Raw genomic sequence first — 22,451 nt, 5'->3', positions numbered from 1 at the left:
GAATACATATCCAAATGATATTGTGCATTTGAGTTATGTGACATTTGATTTAATTGTAATGGACACAAAATAATAGAACAGAAGAGAAGAAAAAATGTAATTACAAACAACAAATATGCTCAACATATTGGTATTATACTACTTATATTGAATTTTTTTGTCAAAAGTTTGCAGGGGCCATGGCCCCTCTTAGTCCCTTCTATGTTCGGCCTCTGCATCATATATGCCTGATACTCCTTTTTCGCTAATCAAATAGGTGAAATGGTTGGGAGCCTGGAGTCCCAAAAGTCGTTTTGAATACAAGGGGTAGGATCCAAAATGTCCACACATATGCCAAATACAAGCAACAGTCGAGCAATGTGGGGAGTATCTCACTCAGTCACTCTCACCAACCTTGTACTGTTGAGCAGTTTAGCACAATTCTTTCTGCAGTCATACTCTGCATGGATGATTTTCCATGAGTTCAGATTTATAATCAACTTCATCATGTCTGATGTTGGTGGTCTTTGAGGTGAACCAGCTTTACAGTGCCATCTCCACCACATGTAAGAAAACCATGTGAAACAACTTTTATATCCGTGACAGCAGCCTGAGACATATAAATGTGATGTTGCTTTAGTACAGGCACCCAGCTGACAGTTATTTTTGCTTAAACCATAACAGAACTATTCACCATGTCTAACAAATAGATATGAGACTAAATCGTAACGTTATTGCGCAAACAAGACTTACCTGAACAACTCCACCAAAGCCTCGAGAGCTTGGTTGCAAAAATGTATGTCTCTCATGCAATTTCGGCCAGTGGTATACCAACTTAGATCTCTTGGCATCCCAAAGCTTAACATCTCCATCTTTGCTTCCCGTTAGGAACAAACTGGTATTTGGGATTATGGATATCTTGGTGACACTCCCTTCACTCAGATTAATTCATTAATAAGATAAATAATAATAGGAAAAATAATTAAGATACAAAGTTATTGTTTCATGAAAATTTGTGAGGCTATACCTGAGTGAGCCTTTGGTATATACCAAAGCATCCCATTTTGATTTTGCTCCCCATATTTGTTACCATTCCCAGGATGCATATCAATATTCGATGATGTCTTGACAGCTTGTTCACCTTTATCAGAATGCCTGTGCCTTTTACTCCTTCCAGTAGCAATGTACCGGAAGTCATGAAGTCCAACATCACCACCTTTACCACCAGTCACAATAAGGGGGGAAACAGATCCACTTCCTATGTCATTATCGAATACAGAAATAGAGCGTGCACCACCTTCACACAAAAAAGGACAAGGTTGATATGTACAAGAAGAAAAATTATAAAATGAACAATAAAAGTTAAATATCATAGCTGCCAAAAACTATACCAGAGCACACAAGATTCATAGAATTTGGAAGACCAAAATATTGCCATGCAGCCAGTTTCACCATATCTTAGTTCCAACAGAGAAATTGAGAGAGAGAGAGAGAGAGAGAGAGAGAGAGAGAGAGAGAGAGAGAGAGAGAGAGAGAGAGAGAGACCTTCATGACAAGTAATGGAAGCTCGTGAGGTTGTAGGTGGAGCCAATGTATCCCATATAACCACATTGACACTGTTGGAGCTATATCCAGCCACAGCAATGATTGATCCACTTGAAGTAAAATAAGCAACATCCCTGCAAATGAAATTTCAGTTGATCTATAACAACTTAGAAGCTCCATAAAGAAAAGACATAATAAGAAATTTCCCGATTAAAATTGAGTGACAGCCTAATGCTGCACATAATATTACAATCATGACACATAAGGTTATGTGACAGTAAATCGAAGTCATAGATAAGCACTTCAATATGACTGGTCCATATGTTATGAACCACAATCCAGCTAAGCAGTAAAAGTTTACATTGACAGCTAACCGTTGAACAATAGGAAATATGATCTTCCAATAATTATAGGTTTCTGCTATCACCATACAGTAAATGTAATGTATCATAATGAGGGAATCAGCCATCCCATAAAGGAAAAACACTTGGAGAAAAAATTACACTACATCTTGGAGAATTAAAGACATTAATTATAGGCTAAGCAATGCGTGAAACAATTCTTGATGCCTACCCTTTATTCCCCAAACACAGTTAAGATGAAATAGAAAATAACTGGGGTTGTCTCTTGAAATTTAAAAGTTATATAACACATACGATGCATGGCTGTTAAAGCATAGGGATGATTCTGTAGGACCAATGTTACTCCTTCCTCCCACCTCCAGCTGCCATGTGCATACAGTTCCATCCAAGGCAGCAGTAGCAAATCTGTGTCCACAGTGGTCAAACTGCAAAGCCGATATTGATGCAAGAGCATAAGGTGGAGGGACATTTGCAGCAGGCAGAACTCCATAAGTTGCAGTAGCTTTGTCCTTACCAAACTGCATTCATAAAATTTTACATCAGCTATATGCCGTAAAAAGTGACAATAAGCAGATAGCAATGCATACACAAAGTGCACTTTACAGCACTTATTATGTGTATTCCAAGGCAGTCCCATTGCACTCTTTGTGGTACATTGTCGGAACGAATAATTTAAAAAGGAGTGTAGGAACAATAGACCAGAGATCAGTGCAAAATAACAGATGAGGCTACCATGAAAATATATTTCACATCAAAACATGTTTAGGTCATTTATCCTAAACAAGTTTGTCAATCTGTTGAGAGATTACTGAGAAGCTAAGAGCTCAAAGATCAGACAATTGCTCAGGTAACTATGGGTGTATTTAAAAAATAAAAAATAAAAAAATAAATATATGGCTGCCATTAGCAACAAATTTTGAAGAATTATTGTTCACAACCAACCAAAAAACTAAGTTGATGAGCCACAAGCCTAATCAAGAAAACATGGTATATCATAATACAATTTAAAATATCCTTATATGCAAAATTTCATAAATACTTGGCCTTGCTCTATTGAGATCTACAAAAACTGTCCAAGGAAAACTAGCACAGCTATCAGATAAAAGATTGCCAAATTATCTACAAGATTATGAAAATACTAGAATTAACTTTCTACTGTCAAAGTTTTGTACCTCCCATAAGTAAACGTGTGTATTGCTAGAACCAACCAAGAAGAAAGGTCTAGATGGGTGACTGGAAAAAGCCCTTGTATTTGCACTCTCCACAGTAGCTGGTGGATCAACAAGCTCTTCAAAGTCCTCCTGTGTCTCCCAACCTAAACTAGACGCACCCATACCAGCATACCCTGGAATCCCAAATGCTCCACCACCCATCAAATCTCTTCCTGGCCTTGCCAAAGAGCCCACGCCAACAGTTGCTCCACCCAGTCCAAGGTGTGCTCCTTTCTTGTTTCCAAGACCAACACCAGGAGAAACATATGTTGGAGCTGGGGTTGATTCAGAACCAGCCCACCCGTTCAGTGGCCAATCGGCCTCTGACCAGATATAGTCTGAATGATCTCTGAAAGCCATATCATCTTCCCATTTAAAAAATATTATGCCCTGAATCAGAATAAGTTGACATTAATTACTGTATGCGCATGTGATCCTGTACTGGATGCAAAGTAAACAAATAGTGAGAGCTTATCAAATATCATTGAAAATCAGTTTGAACTCTGAAGATGGTAGGCTATCTTAAAATAAGTGCACTGCAGGAACTTACCTTTCGGTTGCTTGCAAGTGCAGCTTGTCTCTGATCAATGGAGTTGAGACACAATGCCTGATCCAAATAGAACATTTAATTACCATCAGAAATATTATAAAAAACACTCAAGATGTTCTCTTTTAGAACCTAGCCCCCTAATCCAATACCAAGACCTTCTATTGCAGTGATCAATATATGATAAATTGTAAATTTCAAAAAGCTACAGAGGAAGAAATTAATAAAAGCTTACTTCAAAAAGCTCCCCATTTCTCTTATATACTTCTTTTGGGTTCAAGAAAGGCGTGACCTCCTTTGTAAGGGTTGTATCTTTCTGCCAGGAACTCAGAAAGGAATGGCCACTCCGAAATAGACTTCTAGCAGGTGATCCAGCTTCACTACTGGCAGCACTACTGTTAAGTGTAACTTCATGATTGTGAGTTTCCTCAGTGTCATCTACAGTTGTGATGCCTCTATATACGTTACTCCATCCTTTAGAGGGTTTACAATCAAGACAGTGAGACCAGTTTATTTTTTCCTGGGTAAAACTTTCAGATATTATTTCAGGATCAGCACAGATATCCCATAACATGTCAGATTCATGTTTTTCACCTATTGTGCCCAATTTAACAATGTCCTGATTTAGGTGCTGATTGAGGGCTTTGGTTTGAGACTGGTTAGATTCTTCTAACCAAACAAGAGTCATTACATGTAACCCACAATCCATTTTATGCTGCAGAAGTGATGCTAGCCGCTTTACATGATAAGAAGAACCCTGTGCAAGTGTGGTATTCAATAGCTTAACCAATCTCAATGAAACCAACCCAATCAATTCTTTTAAACTGTTGCCATCAGAATCTAAGTTTGCAGAGCTTGGTACCCATGAAAAATGTTTAACATGAGGTACACCAGAAAAACAGCCATCATCAAGTTTATACGACAACATATTTAACTTATGTTTCATGAGTCTGGATATGTGTTGCCATAAACAAGCCCCTATGATTGGCCACTTTTCATCTTCAGGAATTGAATGTACAATATTTCCACCTTGAGAACACTGAAGGCCTGTCCCTACATTATCAACTGAAAATTTTTGAGCCATTAACTCTGGAATCTGGGGGAGAAGTTTCTTCAGATTCATCGTATCAACTTCATAAGGTATATGCCCATTGGTAAACGTGATCAGAAGAGGTTGCACCAATAGAAAGAGAACTTTTGAGTTTTTATGAAGCCAAGCATATGCAAAATGTACATAATACTCAACCAAATCAATGATTGTAAGGGGTTTCATGATGAGATCTTCAGTAGAGGAGATTGAGGTAATTCTCAAAGCAGCCCTCAAACTCCACATTGACAGTATAAGACCTTGAAAGTAATATTCCCAAGCATCTGACCTTGTAGAAATACTATCACCAGACACATCGTTTCCAATATAATCTGACTTCAGTTTAGAGCAAGTTATACTGCAGGCAGCAATAACGCGTGAAAACAAAAGGGAAGTTTCTCCAGTAGCCTTCAAAAGTGGCTTATGCATAAAAGGATATAATAGGAATCTGTCAATCATTTGCCTTTTATCTAGCTCTTGATCTTGAGAAGTATATCCATGTAAGATATCATATCCAACAAACCATAGCCCCCGATTGTACAGCAAGATTAAAATCTGCAGAATGACAAGGGGGGGAAAAAGTAACTTTACTACTTTACTAATATAGCAGTATCATTTCATGCCAGACAAGCTAATCAGATGTGATCATGCCAAAAGTTTAAAAATCTACCATGCTAATAAGATGGAATGGAACAACTGAAAACTTCTGCTCCAACTGATGAAGTGCCGTGTATAACTTCCGGCGGAAATTTTCAAGCACTTTTGCATATTCATCGTTTTCATACTCCTTTAGACGTTCACTAGCTCCAGAATATCCAAAAGAAGTTCCTACCCAGCTCGGATGCTCTCGTACCAACTTTGATAAATATTGAAGTGCCAAATCTAATTTGGCACGAAACTCTAGATGGAAAGCCACATTACTTGATAGCCAATTTGAAGAATTTCTTGGAGAAGGATTTAGAATTGCATGCAGATTTTCAGAATGCCCAAGGACTGATATACTTCCTTGATCTGTATCCCCAAGAATTGTTGGCAAAGATGAAAGGTACTCCAAAGCTTCAATCTTACAGTAAGTATGAGATATATATTAATCATTTATCCTTATAAGAAACAATAAAATGCATGACATTCATTCACGTCCACACAAAACCTTAGATTGGTCCTATCAGTCACCTATATAAGAAGATCCAATTTCACTCAAGAAGCTATAAGAAAATATATAATAGTGTGAACCTTAAGATGGTAAATGGAAGGCCTGTAGGCTATGATAAAAGCTAACAAGAGGTGCAAAACTATATGCACCAAAGGGCAGGCTTTTCGGAGGCTGTATATGGATTTCCTAGCACCCACAGGCCTTTAAGATACATAAATTGTACATTAGTATGGAGGAGTCATTTTATTGGTGAAGGTTGCTATTGTCACAAAAGTGCATTATATGAAGTTGGTGGGGAGGCTATTTCCAATTTGGATAATCTCATCAATCATCACAAAGCATCTTGATGTTCCGTATGAGACACGTAGTATGACACCTATGGTACTCACAATAGTATCAGTATTTCTGATACAAAGACAAGAAACCAGCTTGAATAGGCAAGTCCTATGGTTTATAGCATCTCACTATATCAACTGTTTGCATTGAAAAAATAAATCAAAAGTCGTGCATTATTTTTGGTAAGAAAAGTCGTGCATTATAGATTATCAAGGCCATGAATTGGTTTAATAACAGACAATAGGCCAACATTTCAGAATATTAAGAATTTTTATGAATGACAACTCACCTAAAACAGTACATTCACATCTAGCATATGTCAACTAACACAACAACAGCATGAACCAAATGTAAACTTACAGGAAGCCCACATCTGTTTAAGGCAGTAGCTGTCGTCAATACTGCCCACCTACCAAGGATTGCAGTATTACACTCTCCTACAGCATTCCTCAAGCTATTATTGGTTGCTAGCATTAGACAATACAGACCAACATTTGGGTCTGAAAAAGCAACACCATTGGACGAAAGTGCATCCTTCTCAGTTGTAGAATTTAATTGGAAACCAAGCATGCTTCTAAATGATTGAGAATAATTCCCCAGCTCCCACTGCAAATCAAGGAGTCATTTGTAAGGTATGACATCTGAGAAACCAGTACTGTGGCACATACAGTGACAGGGTCCTCATAGTAAAAATACTTATGCTAAACTTAATAAAATCAAGGCACCTCTAAAAGGCTTGCTAACCAATAGTCGCCCTTCTCAATTGCAAATGGTAGTATACACTTTGTAATTAGGTGTCTCTCTGATGGTCCACCACGCCCCTCAAGAAGCCGACAAATTACTACCGCAAGCTGTTCATCACCCAGATTCTTTGCACAAATACTGACAGCAGAAGACGTATCACCTCCAAGCAGAAAGAATGCAATTGCCATTTCCAGTTGATGTCTCCCCATTAAGACATATGCATTCTTCAAAGCAGCTGCCTTATTTTTCTCCTCCTGTGAGAAAAAAATAATGATGAAAAATTGAGATTGAATATTGCAAAGAAAACCTAACCATTGACTTATTAGCTTGACATGTCAACCAGGCACCCAGTAAAGAAAAAAATGAGAGAGAGAGCGAGAGAGAGAGCAGACTGGCACCAATAAATTAAGACAAGAAATGTTGGGCTACAGGATGGAGGACCTCAAGAAGAAAGATTTCTCAATTATGCCTCCTATAGATCAGTTTTCCCTTTATTCTTATAAGTAAATCAATATATTACCAGCCTATGACTTTGCAAGTACCTGAAAATTGCGTGAAAGAAATCCAACTAAGGGCTTATCCTTCTCATCCTTGCTCATTTTGAAAAGGCCAGACAAAACTTGAATTCTATTCAGTGCTATGTATAGCAATGCACAATCCTTAGGGTCTTTCCTCTTCAGATACTGCAGTCTTGCCAGTTTCTCCATCTACAGTGAAAAAAAACTCTGAGAAATGCAAAAAAAAATACATGGAAAAGAATTTTTAATTACTATATTTCCTAGCCAAAATGAGGGGGCTAGGTGAAGAAGTCAACACAGATGTTAAACATAATGATAAGTTGATACTAAATATACTGCACCATATTAAAGACTAAACATAACAGCTTCCTTTTAAAACTTATAGCTCATTGCTTATGGGAAATCAAATGCTTTCCCTTGATGCAATTGGTCAACACCATGTATAAATACCCTACCACAAATGAATGGATAGACAAAAGTAAATGATATGATTCAGGTTAAGCAGTAATTCTGGGTAAGTCATCACTCCTGCAATTGCTATTATGCATCACTGAGCCTGATAGACACAAAAGTTTCAGATATTATGCTTTTCTGGTGATCCAAAAAAAGGCTGAGAGGAGCAATTTTCCTAGTTTAGTGCATTAAGCAAAAGTAACAATAAAAGATTAATGTATTACCCTGGAACGCAATTGTGCTGTATTTGTAAACCAAAATCCTACACCCAAATTCCGCATTTCATGCCAAGATGGTTCATTAGGTAGAAAAGACTGAAATAAATTTTCCTGGCAATCAGAGTGGTAGGCCCATCCAATCAACTTAGAGTCAATAACCAACTCCTCCATGGATACCGATCTACCATACTTTCGGAAAAAAAGTAGTTGTTGAAACCTCAAAGCAACCCAAAACCTAGAAAGAAAAAATATTCAAAGAATAAAAGATAAATAACAGACATGGAAAAAAGTGAAAACAATGTTAGGATCAATCTTAAGAATAATGGTATAAGAACTATAGTAAAATTATACAGCAGCAATCTATATCTTTTAAAGATGATAATGAGCAAATAGTATAGTTTTATACAACACCATCAGACAACAATAGTTCACAAGAGAGACCGCAGCTAAAAAGGTTATAGTTGGATAATTTTACCTTCACTTAAACAAATATATTTTCACTATAAATTTTATCAAAACCTGTTACAGGACTACAATCCAAATATCAAAGATTTGTGTCATTGTGACATGTCACCACCCCTTGAATTGTAGCATTTTAGGGCAGACATCGGTGCAATACTAATTTTTTAAGGGGGAAAATTTTGAGATTCATGTAAAAACACAAATTGTACAAATCCTTGACCGCCTGGACAAACTGCATCCTACAGTGGGAAAATTTTCATCAAACTTTCCAATGTGCACCTTACACAGGAAAAGAGGGGAATAAAACAACTGAGAAGATCTTTTATCTTAGTTCCATTCCACTCTCTCTAGAAAGTAGCAACACAATACTGGAATGCATCGTCTTCCATAGTTAATGGGTAATCTAATCAAAATTTTAATTCCCTAGACACTTCATTCGAAAGAAAAAGACTTGAATATAAAACGAGATGAATCCAGTACGTAAAAATCTTTCAGTAAATCCAATATAACATAAGTATCACAAAGCCTCATATAAATACTACAGAGAGTATGGTTTAATTCCATTAACAAGCATTCACTGTTTTCTGAGAAGCATTGGGTTTTCAATGGGGGAAAGAAAGCAGAAGCTTTGAGGAAGTTCACTTTTGGGTGGTGTAAATGGAAATATATAAAAGAATCTTCCGTGGAGAGCGTGAAGGGTTTCTGGGACGAAGTTCACTTTTGGACATCATTATGGGCTTTTGTTTCTTTTCAGTTTTGGGATTACCATTGTTTTCTATTTATGAAAATTGGAGGCCTGTTGTTACTTAAGATCAAGTTTTTCTTGTTTTGATGTGATACAATTATGCTGTGTGTCAACTTTTAATAATGTTAGTTTACTGATTTGTTTTCAGTGGACAGCGTGTCCACTATGAATGCACCTTTTAATTAAAATCAATAAAATTTTGATCAGCATAAGAAAAAAATACAGAAAGTATGTAGTCAACAAAAGTCAGAAATACCTCCGTCCAGGCTCATCAAGACTTTCATACACAGAACCAGAGTGTGAATTAGTCATTTCATTGAGAAGATCTATAATAGCAAGAATCTGCATCTTCTCTATGTTGCTTATAGCTGCTAACTCATACAACTTCTCAAGAGGCTCAACAAAATCACTAAGTTCAGATTTTGTTGAAGATGAATTGGACGTATTGGAAGCATAGGAGTCCAAACTGTAAGTAAACTGGCCCAAGTTTCTCTGAAACTGAGAAGATGAAGTGATTAGAGAAGTATCACCACTCCATTGAAATCCTTTATCATTTGAATATGTTGAGAGAAGTCCATCAAAAAAAGTTGACAAAGGAATCTGCGGAACAAAATTGCTAGACTTTGCAGGGCTATACTTCCTCTCAAGAGAAGAACTAGAAGAGAAAAATTCATTGAGATGCCTCAGGGAAATAAGCGCGCGCTTCCAATTTCCTAAACACATTACAGATTCCATGCTCTATTAACATAACTAAATATTACATACACACTCAGTGAAAAACAAGTGTTCCAAACAGTTCAAGGAGGATTGTTGAGATGTAAAACGAAACATTTGAAAACTGCCACTAGAGAGATAAAAACGAACGGGCACACAAACACACACACAGATGAAAGGTTTAACCAATAATATTATAATTCAGTTGAACAAAATCCTATGTACTTCATCAAAAATAAGTAAACTACTAAATTACAGTACCTGAATAGATATTCATGAAGAGGGCCTCTGGGTGATAAACTGGCAGAGATCCACTTAACTTCTCAGCCACTTCAAGCATGGTCCATACACCTAACTTGGTAGCCCAATCATATTTCAGTTGAGCCCTTGCTACAAACAAGCTACTGGATAGATGATCCTTTTTCAAATCAATCTTCAATGGTGTACCGGACTCGCAATCTCCTCCACTGTTATCAAGTGATATTTTATTGAATTGACCAATTCCACAATCAGTGAAAATTCCAGAATGAATGTCCTCTTCCCTTTCACCCACGGAATCCAGGCAATTTTCTGTGATGTAATTTGGATGGCCATCAGCAAGATGCTTCTTATCTACAACCAACAACCACTGACTAATTACACAAAAGTAACTACTATGAACAAACACAGCTGTTCCTCTGGGGCCCCAAAAGAAATCACAAATGGGAGGGATAGTATGAGTAGAAGCAATGCATACCCAGATGTCCTTTTTCAATGATTTTCCAGAGTTTAACAAAGTCTGACCAACACAACGCTCCTGAGAATATACTTGTAACTGATTCAGTGTGCAAACTCCTAGCAGTAACTGGCCATTTCCCAAGGACAGCCAATTCAAAGCAACAAGTTCTTGAGCAAAGGATAATGTATCTTCTAACAAAAAAGTCCCTGCACCTGCAAGGTGTACAGAGTCCCATATATGAAGACTGCTAATAGTATCTGAAGAAAACTCCTTGCAGATGGTTGCAATCTTCCGACCACAATCAGATAAGCATATGGTGCTAATGGGGCCTTGATGTGCCACAAACATACCCACAAGTTCCCAGGGAATGTGTGGTGTTGATGGTTTACCAATGTTACTCCTCCACAGTTTCAAACTACCATCAGAGCAGCCTGTGGCCATTATATATGCGGGACAATTAGAACATTGATCAATAGTAGAAGCCAAATTCTTTTCTATACAGATCAAACTACCCGGACAGACAACAGAAAAACTTGTAACCTCGTCATGGGTGTGAGGATCTGGTAGCTGTGATGAGCAAGGGTTTACATTAAGACAATATCTTTTATTGGACAAAGTACTTTCAAATCCCAACATAGTGCATTCAGGAGCATCTCCAGTCTCAAAATTACATTCACAGTTGTTTCCTGATAAATCAAAATAGTGCAAGGTGATCTCCCATGAAAGAGCCTGAAACCCATTCATCCATATACCCAAAAGCATAAACCTACTAGATTTTAGGGTTTTTTGACAAGTAGAAGGCAAAGGAAATGAAAAAATACTTGTGGGACCATCCTCATAAGGACCATGACCTCTAAAAGGTATAGTGCATAAGTAGTGACATTCTATACTTTCTTCCTCATTCTGATGAATTTTTACAATAAAGCAATCAATTCCTCCTGCATGTCCCATTAGAAGAACGACTACTTCATCTACTATTGACGGTGCCCACCTCAAGCTTGTATATTTGGAACATGAACTTTGAGTTAAAAGCTTCCCACAAAGTTCCCATGCTGGAATTAGTGTTGGACGGCCCAAAATGCAGTTGGAAATGGTAGAAAAAAACCAAAACAGAAGTAATCCATCAGAATCTAAAGAAACAGCCAATTCAACTTCACAGCTATAAGGATGCACAGCTACTTGTAAAATTCTTCCAGCATGACCATCCAAATTCAAGAGTCCGCCAGCTTTACATGATAAGATATTCTCTGTACCAGTTTTAATAAGGGATAAGTCCTCTACACTATTTGATGTTTGAGTATATAACAGTGACCAAACCAAGGAATTACAAGGTAATAAATGAATCAAAGAGCATACTATTGGTGGACCAGACAAGCAGTTCCTCAAGATACCAACTTTATTAAGAGGTATTCTATCTTTATAATTAGAAAGTCCAGTCCTATGAAGATGACTCCCTTCTAGAACCTGTAGTTCTTGCGTCTTCCATAATGTAACCCGGGGAAATCTTATTGGAGAGACATCGTCAAGACAGTGTATAGCCCAGAAATTGACCAACATTCCAGGACCCAGCCCAATTAACCACTCACAATTACCAGCCTGGTCATGCTCATAACCTTTTGTGGAGAAAAATTGTTTAGCTCCTTCACTGGTTTTATAAACACCCCCAATTTCTGTGGCCCACGTCACAAATATATCAGTGCCCAGAATCCCATTCAGTGCCTGGTTTATCTCAATTACAGCGGCTACAGAAAATGACCACCTCATCGTTCTGTGGTCATTAATGTCCTTACCAACTTTTCTTCCCCTTCCATCATCAAGCTCACACCATAATCTTACAGTTCCATCTAAGCAACAAGTGAGTAGCACATGCCTTGGTAAATGCTTTGCATCTCTGTTTAAACCTCTTCCTGTTAATGGCCTCCATTGAATCATTGAAACGGGAAGAGGATGATGAAGCTCAGATTTCACAAATCCAGATTTTCCATCACTTTGACATACTAACACACATTTGCAAGCCTCACTAGTAGGCAATCCGTCAACCTGCCATTTACTCTGATGAGCTGCAGTTGCAAAAAATCCTTCAACAGACCAAGTTGCAGAGACCATACTTTGGGGTTGGTGTGCTTTAAACTTCCAAGCAATTTCCCAAGACATGCCACTTCTTTTCCACAAAACCACCTCAATTCCACCTGCAATAATTCCATCCCCAGAGCCCGTCCATCCGATTGCCTCAACCTTTTCAGAGTGTACAAGTACTGCATTCTGGCTCCAACAAAAAGAACCTGAATATGTGTAGAAAGATTTGAAATTTAAGACATCAAGACCAAATTGAGAACAAAAAATGCAGGTATATAGCCCATTCTTAAAGGCATTATTACCAAGTTCAAACTCAATATATTACTTATAATATGATCAATTACTAAACAATTTATAAGTTAATAGCGCATATTAATCACTTTGCACCAAAATGAATGCACAAAACCATAGCAATGTCAATCTATTTGAAATCAAATGTCACTTTGTTTCCTCACTATACATGCAAAGTCCTGTTGCCAATTTAGAATCTCTGCATTTCACCTCATTCTCTCTCACTCTCAATTTTCTTAGCTACCAAAACAGGAAAATGGAAAAACCTTTTGCTTCAAACAGTTACACACCTGCTGAACCTCACATTCATTCAAGTCCTGCTGTCAATTCAAAACCTTATCATTTCACCTCATTTTCTCTCTCACTTTTTCTCAGTAACCAAACTAAAAGAACACCTCCAACCCTCACGCACCTTTGGACCTCGCTGAATCATGCGAGAACACCCAAACGCAATTCTCAGCCGCGGCAGCTAGCTGACCGATCGACGGCGTGGCCGGGGACCAAGAGACGGCTTCGACGGCCGACGAGGGGTCGCCGGAGAGCTCGAAGACCTGGCGGAAAATGGGTCCGATTAGCATTTCGTTATTGGAGAGAGGGGAGGGGAAGTGGGATATGACTAGGAGCGAGGAGGCTCCGTAGGCGACCCATGAGAGGTCTAGAAAGTCGGGGAGCCAGTCAATGGTGGATCCGGGTAGGTCTGATCGGGTCGGGGCGGGAGGCGTTGGGTCGGATCTGAGGATTTGGAGAGGAAGGTGGTGAGTGGGGTCCAAGGCGGACATTGGAGTTTGAGAAGTGGAGGGTGTGTCTGAGTCTGCCATGTTTGGGTTTTTGGGTTTCACAGAAAAGATGGAAGAAGAAAGTACACGTAGAAGAAGAGCACCGTACATATGAATTGCGGAGCGCATACGACGTCGTGTATGTGACAACGACAATGGAAAAAGGCATCGGTATTTTGTTCGGGGAAACGACAGTCGTTTAGAGCGACAGCAGATAATAGGTGGCTCTCAGTTCTCACTACTGATGTTGTAATTAGGAAGTCCATGTTAGCCCAAGTGAACTCGCCTAATTAAGTTGTTAACACAAGTAGGAAACATAAGATAACAAGTTAACTGAACAACATGACCACAAAATGTATACTAGCAATCTAGATACTGTAGTCTTTTGATCATTTGATTTTTTGTTAGAATATAGCATATCAATATAACTTGCATGTCAACCCTTAGGAGCCTTAGTGATGACGTACCAAGGTCTTATCAATCGCAATTGATGTTGTGATATGGTCATATTTATGGTCAGTGTAAGTTGTAACTATGATGCTATTGTGTCACTTATAGTCTTTTCTTGGACTTAAGTTTTTCAATTTAAGATATTTCTCCTTTCCTTTTATGAGTTATTGTTTTTTTTTTTTTTTATATTCATTGGGTAGGGAGGCCCGATTTGTTTTAGCTTAGTTTTTCTCTTCATTGAGGTCTTCGGCCTGATTTAACAAGAAAAATAATATAACATATCAATATAACATAAAGTATTTGAGAAGATAAAATGCTTTTATCCACTTTATTAGTCATGTTACAAAAAAAAAAAAACACACACACAATATGCTCCGGATTTTTTATTTATATCATTTCTCCTTATGTTTAAATTGCAAAATTTTTCTATATAAATATATGATCTTAAGGTTTAGTCTACCATATGAGGATTAATGTTCGTTTACAAAAAGGAATATAATCAGTTAGCATCTAGAAGTTGGCATTTTCTTTGATTCTCTCCCTTTTTCTATATTGACTTCTTTCAGGACTTTGACTGGAAAATTGAGCACCAAATTGCACTTCCATGCCTCTCTGTTTTGAAAATGTGAGTAAAAGCCACCAACTTAATAGATTGGCATTGTTAGTTAGGCAAATGTAGTTTTCAGTCTTATCAGCTATTTCAAGGGAAATGACTTTATCTTGTATATTCCTTTTCCAATAGATACCGACACTATCAACATATATGGCCTAGAAACCAATTGCAGATTTTTAGTCAATAAAGCTTTAATTGGCTAACACCAAGAAAACAGGACCCAAGAGTACTACTATTCTTGTTAAGCAATGATTTTATTTGTAGTTTTTCAATCATATATGTCTTCTTTTGGGTTCATGTACAATCCTTGTTAATCCAAGAATCACATTCAATAAGAAAAACTCAAGGAATTATGAGGGATATATTACAAAACTTTGTTCTTTATTCTTGAGATTGCCCTTTGTTATTATCCTTGTGAATTTAAAGGAAACTTTTGAATTGAATTTGTAGTTATTTTTTTCTTTTATAAATCAGAGAAGAGGAAGGTAATAATCGAACTCTCTTGTCAATGGAGTAAGGGATAAGTGCACTAAAACTGAAACTATAAGACCCACAAATTAAAAGTGTACTCCAATTTGGTTGCGCATTAGATGTAAGCCCAAATAATATGTGACGTTAAGATTATATTCAACAATCAGAAACTTAAAATCTTACCTTACAATATATAATGTCATGTTTTCTTCACCTATTATCAATTGGTTTGGAGTTTGAAACTTTAATTTCTAGAAATTGTTACATTATACAATCCATTTACAATCTCAAGAAAATTGAAGCGGGTCATAGGCTATATATGGTATCATCTTGTAATTGGGAACTGCCACCATCAAACATTGGGTCGTGCATGGTGGAGAACAGATCAAGGCAATGAACATTCATAAGAATGTCCAATAACTGGCCTCTATGTTCCTGCAACGCCAAGACTTGAGCTCTTAATGATTCCAATTCGGATCCAAGTTCTTGAATCATCTTCTGCAAATGAAAAATAGTTCCAGCACTGCCATAAACAGGGTCTCTGAGCCTCGCTGTTGCCTCATAGACCATAGCTTTTACTGCATCTTCCCTTCTTGTCTCTTCCACCATCTGATACCAAAATAAAATGGTTGTCATATCTTATAACACTTTTTGGGAACATGTTGGCAGATTGAATCAGAACTGTTTTGAATATACAATCAAATTCACAGTATGATAATATAATATATCATATATACGAAAAAGATGAATCATCTAGCGGTTCATGCAGATAATCATAATTTAGATATACATAAAAAATGGAAACAGTGGAAGGAGACCTTCAGTGTGCGAGACTAGCGTGATAACCAACTACACCACCCGGACAAATGCAAGATAATTATAATACTATGATTCAACCATGTAGTTATAATATTATGGTTTAAGAAAATTCATGAAGTATGTGACCAGACCAGCATAGATTGAAAACTACATGAGCCACTCTCTGCAAACCTGAATCATTTTGACAACGTTGCTGGCACCAAAAACTCTATGCACACCAGCAAACTTCTCAATGTCATCACTTGGGAAATATGGTGCAAGTGAGCAATTACTGCCACATCTTCTGCGTAGCATCCTGCAAGCTGCACATGGTTGATGAACCCTAGCACGCATTGGTACTTGGGTGTCCATGTTTTGGTGGTGCAATCTATCTTTGTTCAAAAGGAGATGTGCAGTGTGTGTGCATATATAAGGGAAGAGAAGCTATGAGTTTGCAAAGATGTTGACAGGGATGGCTTTGTTTGCTTGGGATGCTAAAATTCAAAGGTTAAGTGCAAGGAAGTTGGGTCTTTGGGGGAGGCGGCCACATGAGGACAGCTGGAGCTGATGAATGGTTGAAAATTGTGATACCTTACTGTTGGGATAGTGGACCTAACAGTGAACACACTTTTGGGGTAAGTGGTTGTATAGCATACAATTATATTTGATGGTTAAAACCAGATATTTAACGGTGAAAAAGTGAACTCGTCAAAATTTAAAGCTCTTAGAATGATTGTATGTTATATTATTTTCTTTGAAAACTATCAAGAAAATTTTTATGTTTGCACTTTCCCTAGCAAATTCAATTTCCATTTTCCAAACAGGAAGCATATTTTCAAATGATGGAACAATATTTTGACTTGTGAAATAAGGTCATAACTACATTGTCAATAAGACTCAATTCCATGTGGTTTTGGAAGCTTTTATGACACTATATTGAGGCTTTTGGACTGCAGTTAGACTGCAACCACATAGGAAAGTTCCTTGAAATTGGAAATTGGACCTTCAGCAAGTTCATTATTGTCGGTACTCTCTCAACTTCCAATCAAGAAGATTCATCTATGATTTGGTGCTGTAGCCGACACACAGCAATTGCATTTCAAAGTTTCTAACATTTTGTCTTTCTACCTTTTTTCCTGGTGAACAGTTTGATATGAGGTGTATTTCCAGAGAGGAGAAAGAAAGAAGATACCACAAACACAAAACAGTACAACAAAGTGCTAGCACATAATATAACTATAGTCAAAAGTAAATGCTGTTCCCACCCACTGAACAGGTTAAATTTCACAAGAAAAACATCCAGAAAACAAATTGAATGGCTAAAAGAAATACAGGAAAGTGAAAAATGAAAATAGTGGAAATTGAATAGTTTAGAGCTTATTAATACATTGATATCTACAAACACTGCTACATAAAATAAATAAATAAATAAATTTGCAGCAAGGGAAAGATTAGGGAGAGAGGCATTCTTGGTCAAGTCTTTTGACCAAGCCCAGACCACCTCTTCATTCCTTCCTTCTTCGTCATTTGGGAGTTGGAATCAAGTAGATTTTCAAGCGATTTTCCCTTTCTGTTCCGAGCCCTTCCTGCTTCTTTCAAAAGATCAGCTAGCCTTTTCTTCTCATCATCAACATCCGGATTTGCCGTCCCAAGCTTTTCTTCCCTCACCTTCAGGATGTACTCTAAAATCTCAATTGCAGCTTCTACTCTGTAATAAATAGCAGAATTCATGTTCAGCAAAGAACTCAAACTTTGCCTAGAGCAATAGCTATAAAATATAAACATCACAATAAATCCATATACACACAAGTTCTATAACTGGATAATCACAAAAACCTATATAGGAAATTGGGCCTTTCTGCAATGCTAGACATGCAAAATTTTCAATGATCTCCAAGTGTAACAATTGAATTTGATTGAGAAATACAGTCTTTGCTACACTACTTTCTATAGTCGACCAGATAATTATCCATGGAAAAGTAAATGAATAATGGATTGATCATCAAGTGTACAAGAGACTAGGGGGTTACTGTGACTTCTTACAAATGTTAGGGCTCCTACTGAAAGATTATTGCCTTAAAAGTATCAAAAAACATATTCATATGCCATGCTATAATGAAGTTACAAAGAAATCAAACAGTACATATAGCAGAAAAGACAAAGCACCCTAATGCAGCAGAAATAGAAAAGAAAGGGATAGGGCACAATCAACTATAAAGAATGATTAAATTATGAATTTTTAGGTCCAAGAACCCTAGAAAAGTTCAGATTTGTTTCCGTTTCAATATATGGGAAGAAGTTACAAAAATGACTCGTAGATTCTCTTGCATCAAATCACATAGCAGAAAAAACAAAGCAATCACAAAGTTAAAAGAAAATATTTATAGCTTATGCATACCAAAGATCAGTTACCTTCCCATGGCATCATAAGTTGCTGCAAGGTTGCTATATGCTCCAAGAGTATCCAAGTGACAAAGGCCACACTCCTGCTCCAGTATATCCCTTGCTTCTTCAAAAAGCTGAGCAGCCTCATCCAATTTGTACAACTGCACACAAGACAATCCCATCTGGTTCAACACAATACCAAAATAGGCTGATTTCCTCTCCCCACTGACCCGAAGCTTTGATATAGCACTCTCAAAAGACCTCCAAGCCTCCCCATACCTCCCAACCATGTAGAACATAACACCCATCTGTGCTTCTATTCCTGCAATAGTGCTCCGGTGTGCCGGGGTATCCTCTAATAACTTCATTGCCTTCTGCAAGAGCTTCAGTGCCTCCTCAGGCTCATTGACGGCTTCATAGATGGCTGCAATTTCAGTCAACCCACCGGCAATTTCCTCCGATATGATTCCAGGCAAAGGTTTTGCATATATCCTCAAGGCATTCTCACAGTAGGATTTAGACTCTCGTAACTTGCCTGTCTTGTAATACAGGTCAGCAAGGCGAATAAAGACTGATGCTACAGATGGGTGATTTTCACCCCTTGTGGATTTGAAGACCGTAAGTGCTTTCTGGTAAGCGAAAACAGCCTCATCAAAGCGACAAAGAGACAAGTAAATGTCACCAATACCCACATCAATAGCAGCAACCTCATTGTCTTGCCCATTGGCAATCATTATCATGCTTGCAAGGACAAGGTGCTCCAGTGCAGATTCATAATCTCCCTTTGCCTCACAGATGAGAGCCATAAGACGCCGGTCAGCAGCTTCTTCAACAGACGCAGGTGCCTTATGCTCCCTGTGAATTTCAAGAGTCTTCTTACAATAGTTCTCTGCCTCGTCAAATTGCATTACTTGGACATGGGCCTCTGCTAGGTACCTGCCATTTCCAATATCATTTCACAGGCAAGGCAGTTATGTCACTATTTCCAGAACCTTTCTGCAAAACCTAACTCCAATTTCATTTTTCATTTTCTAACGGATAACGGGAAAACATAATACATGCAATTATTACATGCTTTACATGTGCATAACATTGAACATTGAAAGAAAGTTAGACAATCTTTTGGGGCAAATGGCATAAATTTACTGAAAAAGCACATTACAACATTGAAGATGAACTATCCCGCTCCAAGACTCTTAGCAAACCAGTCTGGAGAAGGAGAAGAGCTCAACCACATAGCAAGATCGGGGGACTTGTCAATCTCTTGCAACTTAACTTTACCATAATATTTCAGCTATTTCCATTCATCTTGTTTTTATTTTTTATTTTTTTTTAAATGGCATACCATTCATCTTGTTTCACCAAAATCTTTTTGAAAAAATTAAAAGATAGAAATGTAAAAGTCTTCCCTCTCAATGACCACAATACCATGAAATGCAGTTGATTCTTAAAATGCCTGAGAAATACATATGACCTATAATTCATGTTTCATTCAAAAGTTGCATGAGCAAGTTATAGGAGGATAAAGAATAAGTCTATAACATTATTAATACATAATTACAAATCTTAACATAATATGAAACAGCATTATTATAATTAAAATTTTGCTAGCATCCACATCATTAAAATCACCATGAAGTCATGAACTAAATAAATATTCAATAATATTAATAAATTAACTCTGAGGATCACGAGAGTGAAGAGTATATTCAACCCAAATCCCAATGCAACATCAAAATCCACCAAAATCCAAATTTGCTAGAAACATGTCGGCCCACAAGCTCTTAATATAATAGAAATAGTACCAGTCTACCATTTTCAAAAAGGCGCAATGCAGCATTTCACAGCATCACATGCTAAAATGAGCCTGCTTGGCTGGAAAAAAAAGTAGATAAGATGATAAGCTCATAACCTGCAAGTCTCTGCAACCCTCGGATCCGACTCGCCCAGAGTGTCCTTCTGGATCTTCAAACCCGACCCGTAACACAAAATAGACTGCTCAAGCTGTCCCACCATTGCATACGTGTCACCCAGCTGCATGTACCCGGAGAACTTGGCGAGCGCATGGTCGGACCCATTTTTCGGATCCGAAACCTCAACGGACCGCTCCAAAACCCGGATAGCCTCCTCCAACCGGCCCAAACTACAATGTATCGCCGCCACAAGGTGCAAGCTCATAGCCAGGTCAAGACCAGGACCCGAACACTTCTCGAAGGACTTGGAGGCCCGAACAGCGTAATCCAACGCCTTATTCGGGTTCTCGCCCGACCCGACCATGTCGCGGGCGAGCTTTAACAGGAACGGACCCAGATCCGGGTTGTCGAGCGAGGTCTCGTCAATGGGTTGCTTCTCAGGGGAGGTTTTCTTGGTGGGTCTGGTTCGTGAGGTGGAAGGAGATGAGGTTTTAATGAGGCTATTAGGTCCATTGGAGTGCTCCGTTTTGTCAGTCGGGTCGGGTACGAAAATGGGCGGTGGTGGTGTTCCGGGAGTTGGAGTTTTGGGTGAGACTAAGCCTGGCATGGCTGGGAACTGAGATGCCCAGAATCCAATTTGCTATGTTCAAGCTCGAAATCGATGTATTTCAAACACCCACATCTAAAATTAGCAAAATTTAAACTAAAAAAGATTGAGAAAATAAACGAAAACCCAGAAAAGAGACTGTGTGAACTGTGAAGACCCGGGCAATTTAACAAATGTGGTGAAATAGTAACGATGGCAATGAAGAATTACAAATGGGTTTATATTTCTCTCTGACACAGAAGTCACAGAGAGAGAGAGAGTGTGTGGGGTAGAGAGAATTAATGGTGGTGGTGGTGGAGGGTTGCGTGGAAGAGACTCCTAATGATGAAGGAGTTGGGGTTAGATTGCTTTAATTTGATGACAAGCCTTAGAACGAAAAAGGGGACTAAAAGCGATACGAAATCCATTTCAGAAATACTTAAAATTTTCACGCTGTGCTGTCTTTCTGTGCTTTGCTAGTTTGCTTCCTCTGTAATGTTTCCTCTGCAGCCTTTGAAGCTGGCTGCCTGGGACTACTCACCGCTACTTGCTATGCTGTTTTACGTTATAGCCCATAACATGTGCCAGAATTTCTCTTATGCCATTGTTTTCTTTTTTTGAAGGCCAAAGAAAAATTGTTTAATTTTCTTTCTACCTTTTTATTTATTTTTCGTGATTTATTTTTTTATTTTAAATTTGTTTTCATCGCAAGTTGCAAGGTGAACTGGATTGGTTTTTACTATTTGTCATTATCAGAAAAATGATCATGCGTTGAAAAAAAAATTAGTTTAAGAAGAGAAAAGTAAAGACAATTATCAAAACACTCATTCCACAACTCGACTCATATTATAAGCTTATGTGGTCAATGTTTTTCATGAGCGTGCGAAACTCATTATAACTATTTTTAGTTACAAGCATATATGGTTGTAAGTTGTTTGTAACGGACCATTAGTTTCAATTGTAGTTTTTTTTTTTTTTTGAACTTGTGTGTATTATTTTATTAGTTATGTTCCTTATGTATTAATATCCACGCATAACATCATTAACATGTAAAAACAATTATGTAAGTGACTGCTTTTTCCTAAGTAATTGTGAATTATAAATGGCAGAAAATTACAAGCGAATTACAAGCAAACATTTGAAATTTATGTATTGAAAAAACTTAAAAGTTTGATCGGTTTATCATTTGGAAAACTTTCATTTCAGTCATCTAATTTTACTTTATTGTTAAAATTCTAACTAAACTCTTATAAATGTACGGGAATTCCAAGCGCTCAGCAGTTTATCTTTATTTCTCCCT

At 37.7% G+C, this 22,451-nt stretch overlaps 3 protein-coding genes across 7 annotated transcripts; all 3 read right to left on the bottom strand.

The window, feature by feature from the left end:
• Positions 1-13,984, bottom strand: LOC147290416 (transducin family protein / WD-40 repeat family protein). 5 transcript variants are annotated; one of them, XM_086235627.1, is made up of 16 exons: positions 13,572-13,984; positions 10,336-13,074; positions 9,617-10,073; positions 8,160-8,388; positions 7,507-7,671; positions 6,946-7,218; positions 6,581-6,826; positions 5,402-5,794; positions 3,880-5,286; positions 3,648-3,704; positions 3,059-3,487; positions 2,181-2,404; positions 1,525-1,658; positions 1,007-1,276; positions 733-911; positions 1-589 (listed from the first exon to the last, which is right to left on the bottom strand). In XM_086235627.1, exons 1-16 carry the CDS (start codon positions 13,975-13,977, stop codon positions 485-487), a joined length of 7,713 nt encoding a protein of 2,570 aa, XP_086091753.1. In that variant the 5' UTR covers positions 13,978-13,984; the 3' UTR covers positions 1-484. The 5 variants fall into 5 exon arrangements, with proteins under 5 accessions (XP_086091753.1, XP_086091754.1, XP_086091755.1 ...); XM_086235628.1 differs by having other exon boundaries at positions 3-589; positions 13,450-13,686; XM_086235629.1 differs by having other exon boundaries at positions 3-589; positions 10,336-13,054; positions 13,450-13,686.
• Positions 13,985-15,616: 1,632 nt separating this feature from the next.
• LOC147290415 (LOB domain-containing protein 1-like) lies at positions 15,617-16,650 on the bottom strand. The gene is made up of 2 exons (XM_086238531.1): positions 16,460-16,650; positions 15,617-16,078 (listed from the first exon to the last, which is right to left on the bottom strand). The coding sequence occupies exons 1-2, from the start codon at positions 16,637-16,639 to the stop codon at positions 15,776-15,778; spliced, it is 483 nt and encodes a 160-aa protein (XP_086094657.1). The 5' UTR covers positions 16,640-16,650; the 3' UTR covers positions 15,617-15,775.
• Positions 16,651-17,475: 825 nt separating this feature from the next.
• Positions 17,476-21,651, bottom strand: LOC147290414 (protein KINESIN LIGHT CHAIN-RELATED 1-like). Its single transcript, XM_086238114.1, has 3 exons — positions 20,565-21,651; positions 18,680-19,588; positions 17,476-17,975 (listed from the first exon to the last, which is right to left on the bottom strand). Exons 1-3 carry the CDS (start codon positions 21,170-21,172, stop codon positions 17,741-17,743), a joined length of 1,752 nt encoding a protein of 583 aa, XP_086094240.1. The 5' UTR covers positions 21,173-21,651; the 3' UTR covers positions 17,476-17,740.
• Between the last annotated feature and the right edge of the window lie 800 nt (positions 21,652-22,451).

The sequence above is a fragment of the Dryas octopetala genome, chromosome 3 (assembly GCF_963921425.1).
Source record: "Dryas octopetala chromosome 3, drDryOcto1.1, whole genome shotgun sequence".
Lineage (NCBI taxonomy): Eukaryota > Viridiplantae > Streptophyta > Magnoliopsida > Rosales > Rosaceae > Dryas > Dryas octopetala.
This window is presented reverse-complemented; position numbering and strand designations above follow the sequence as displayed.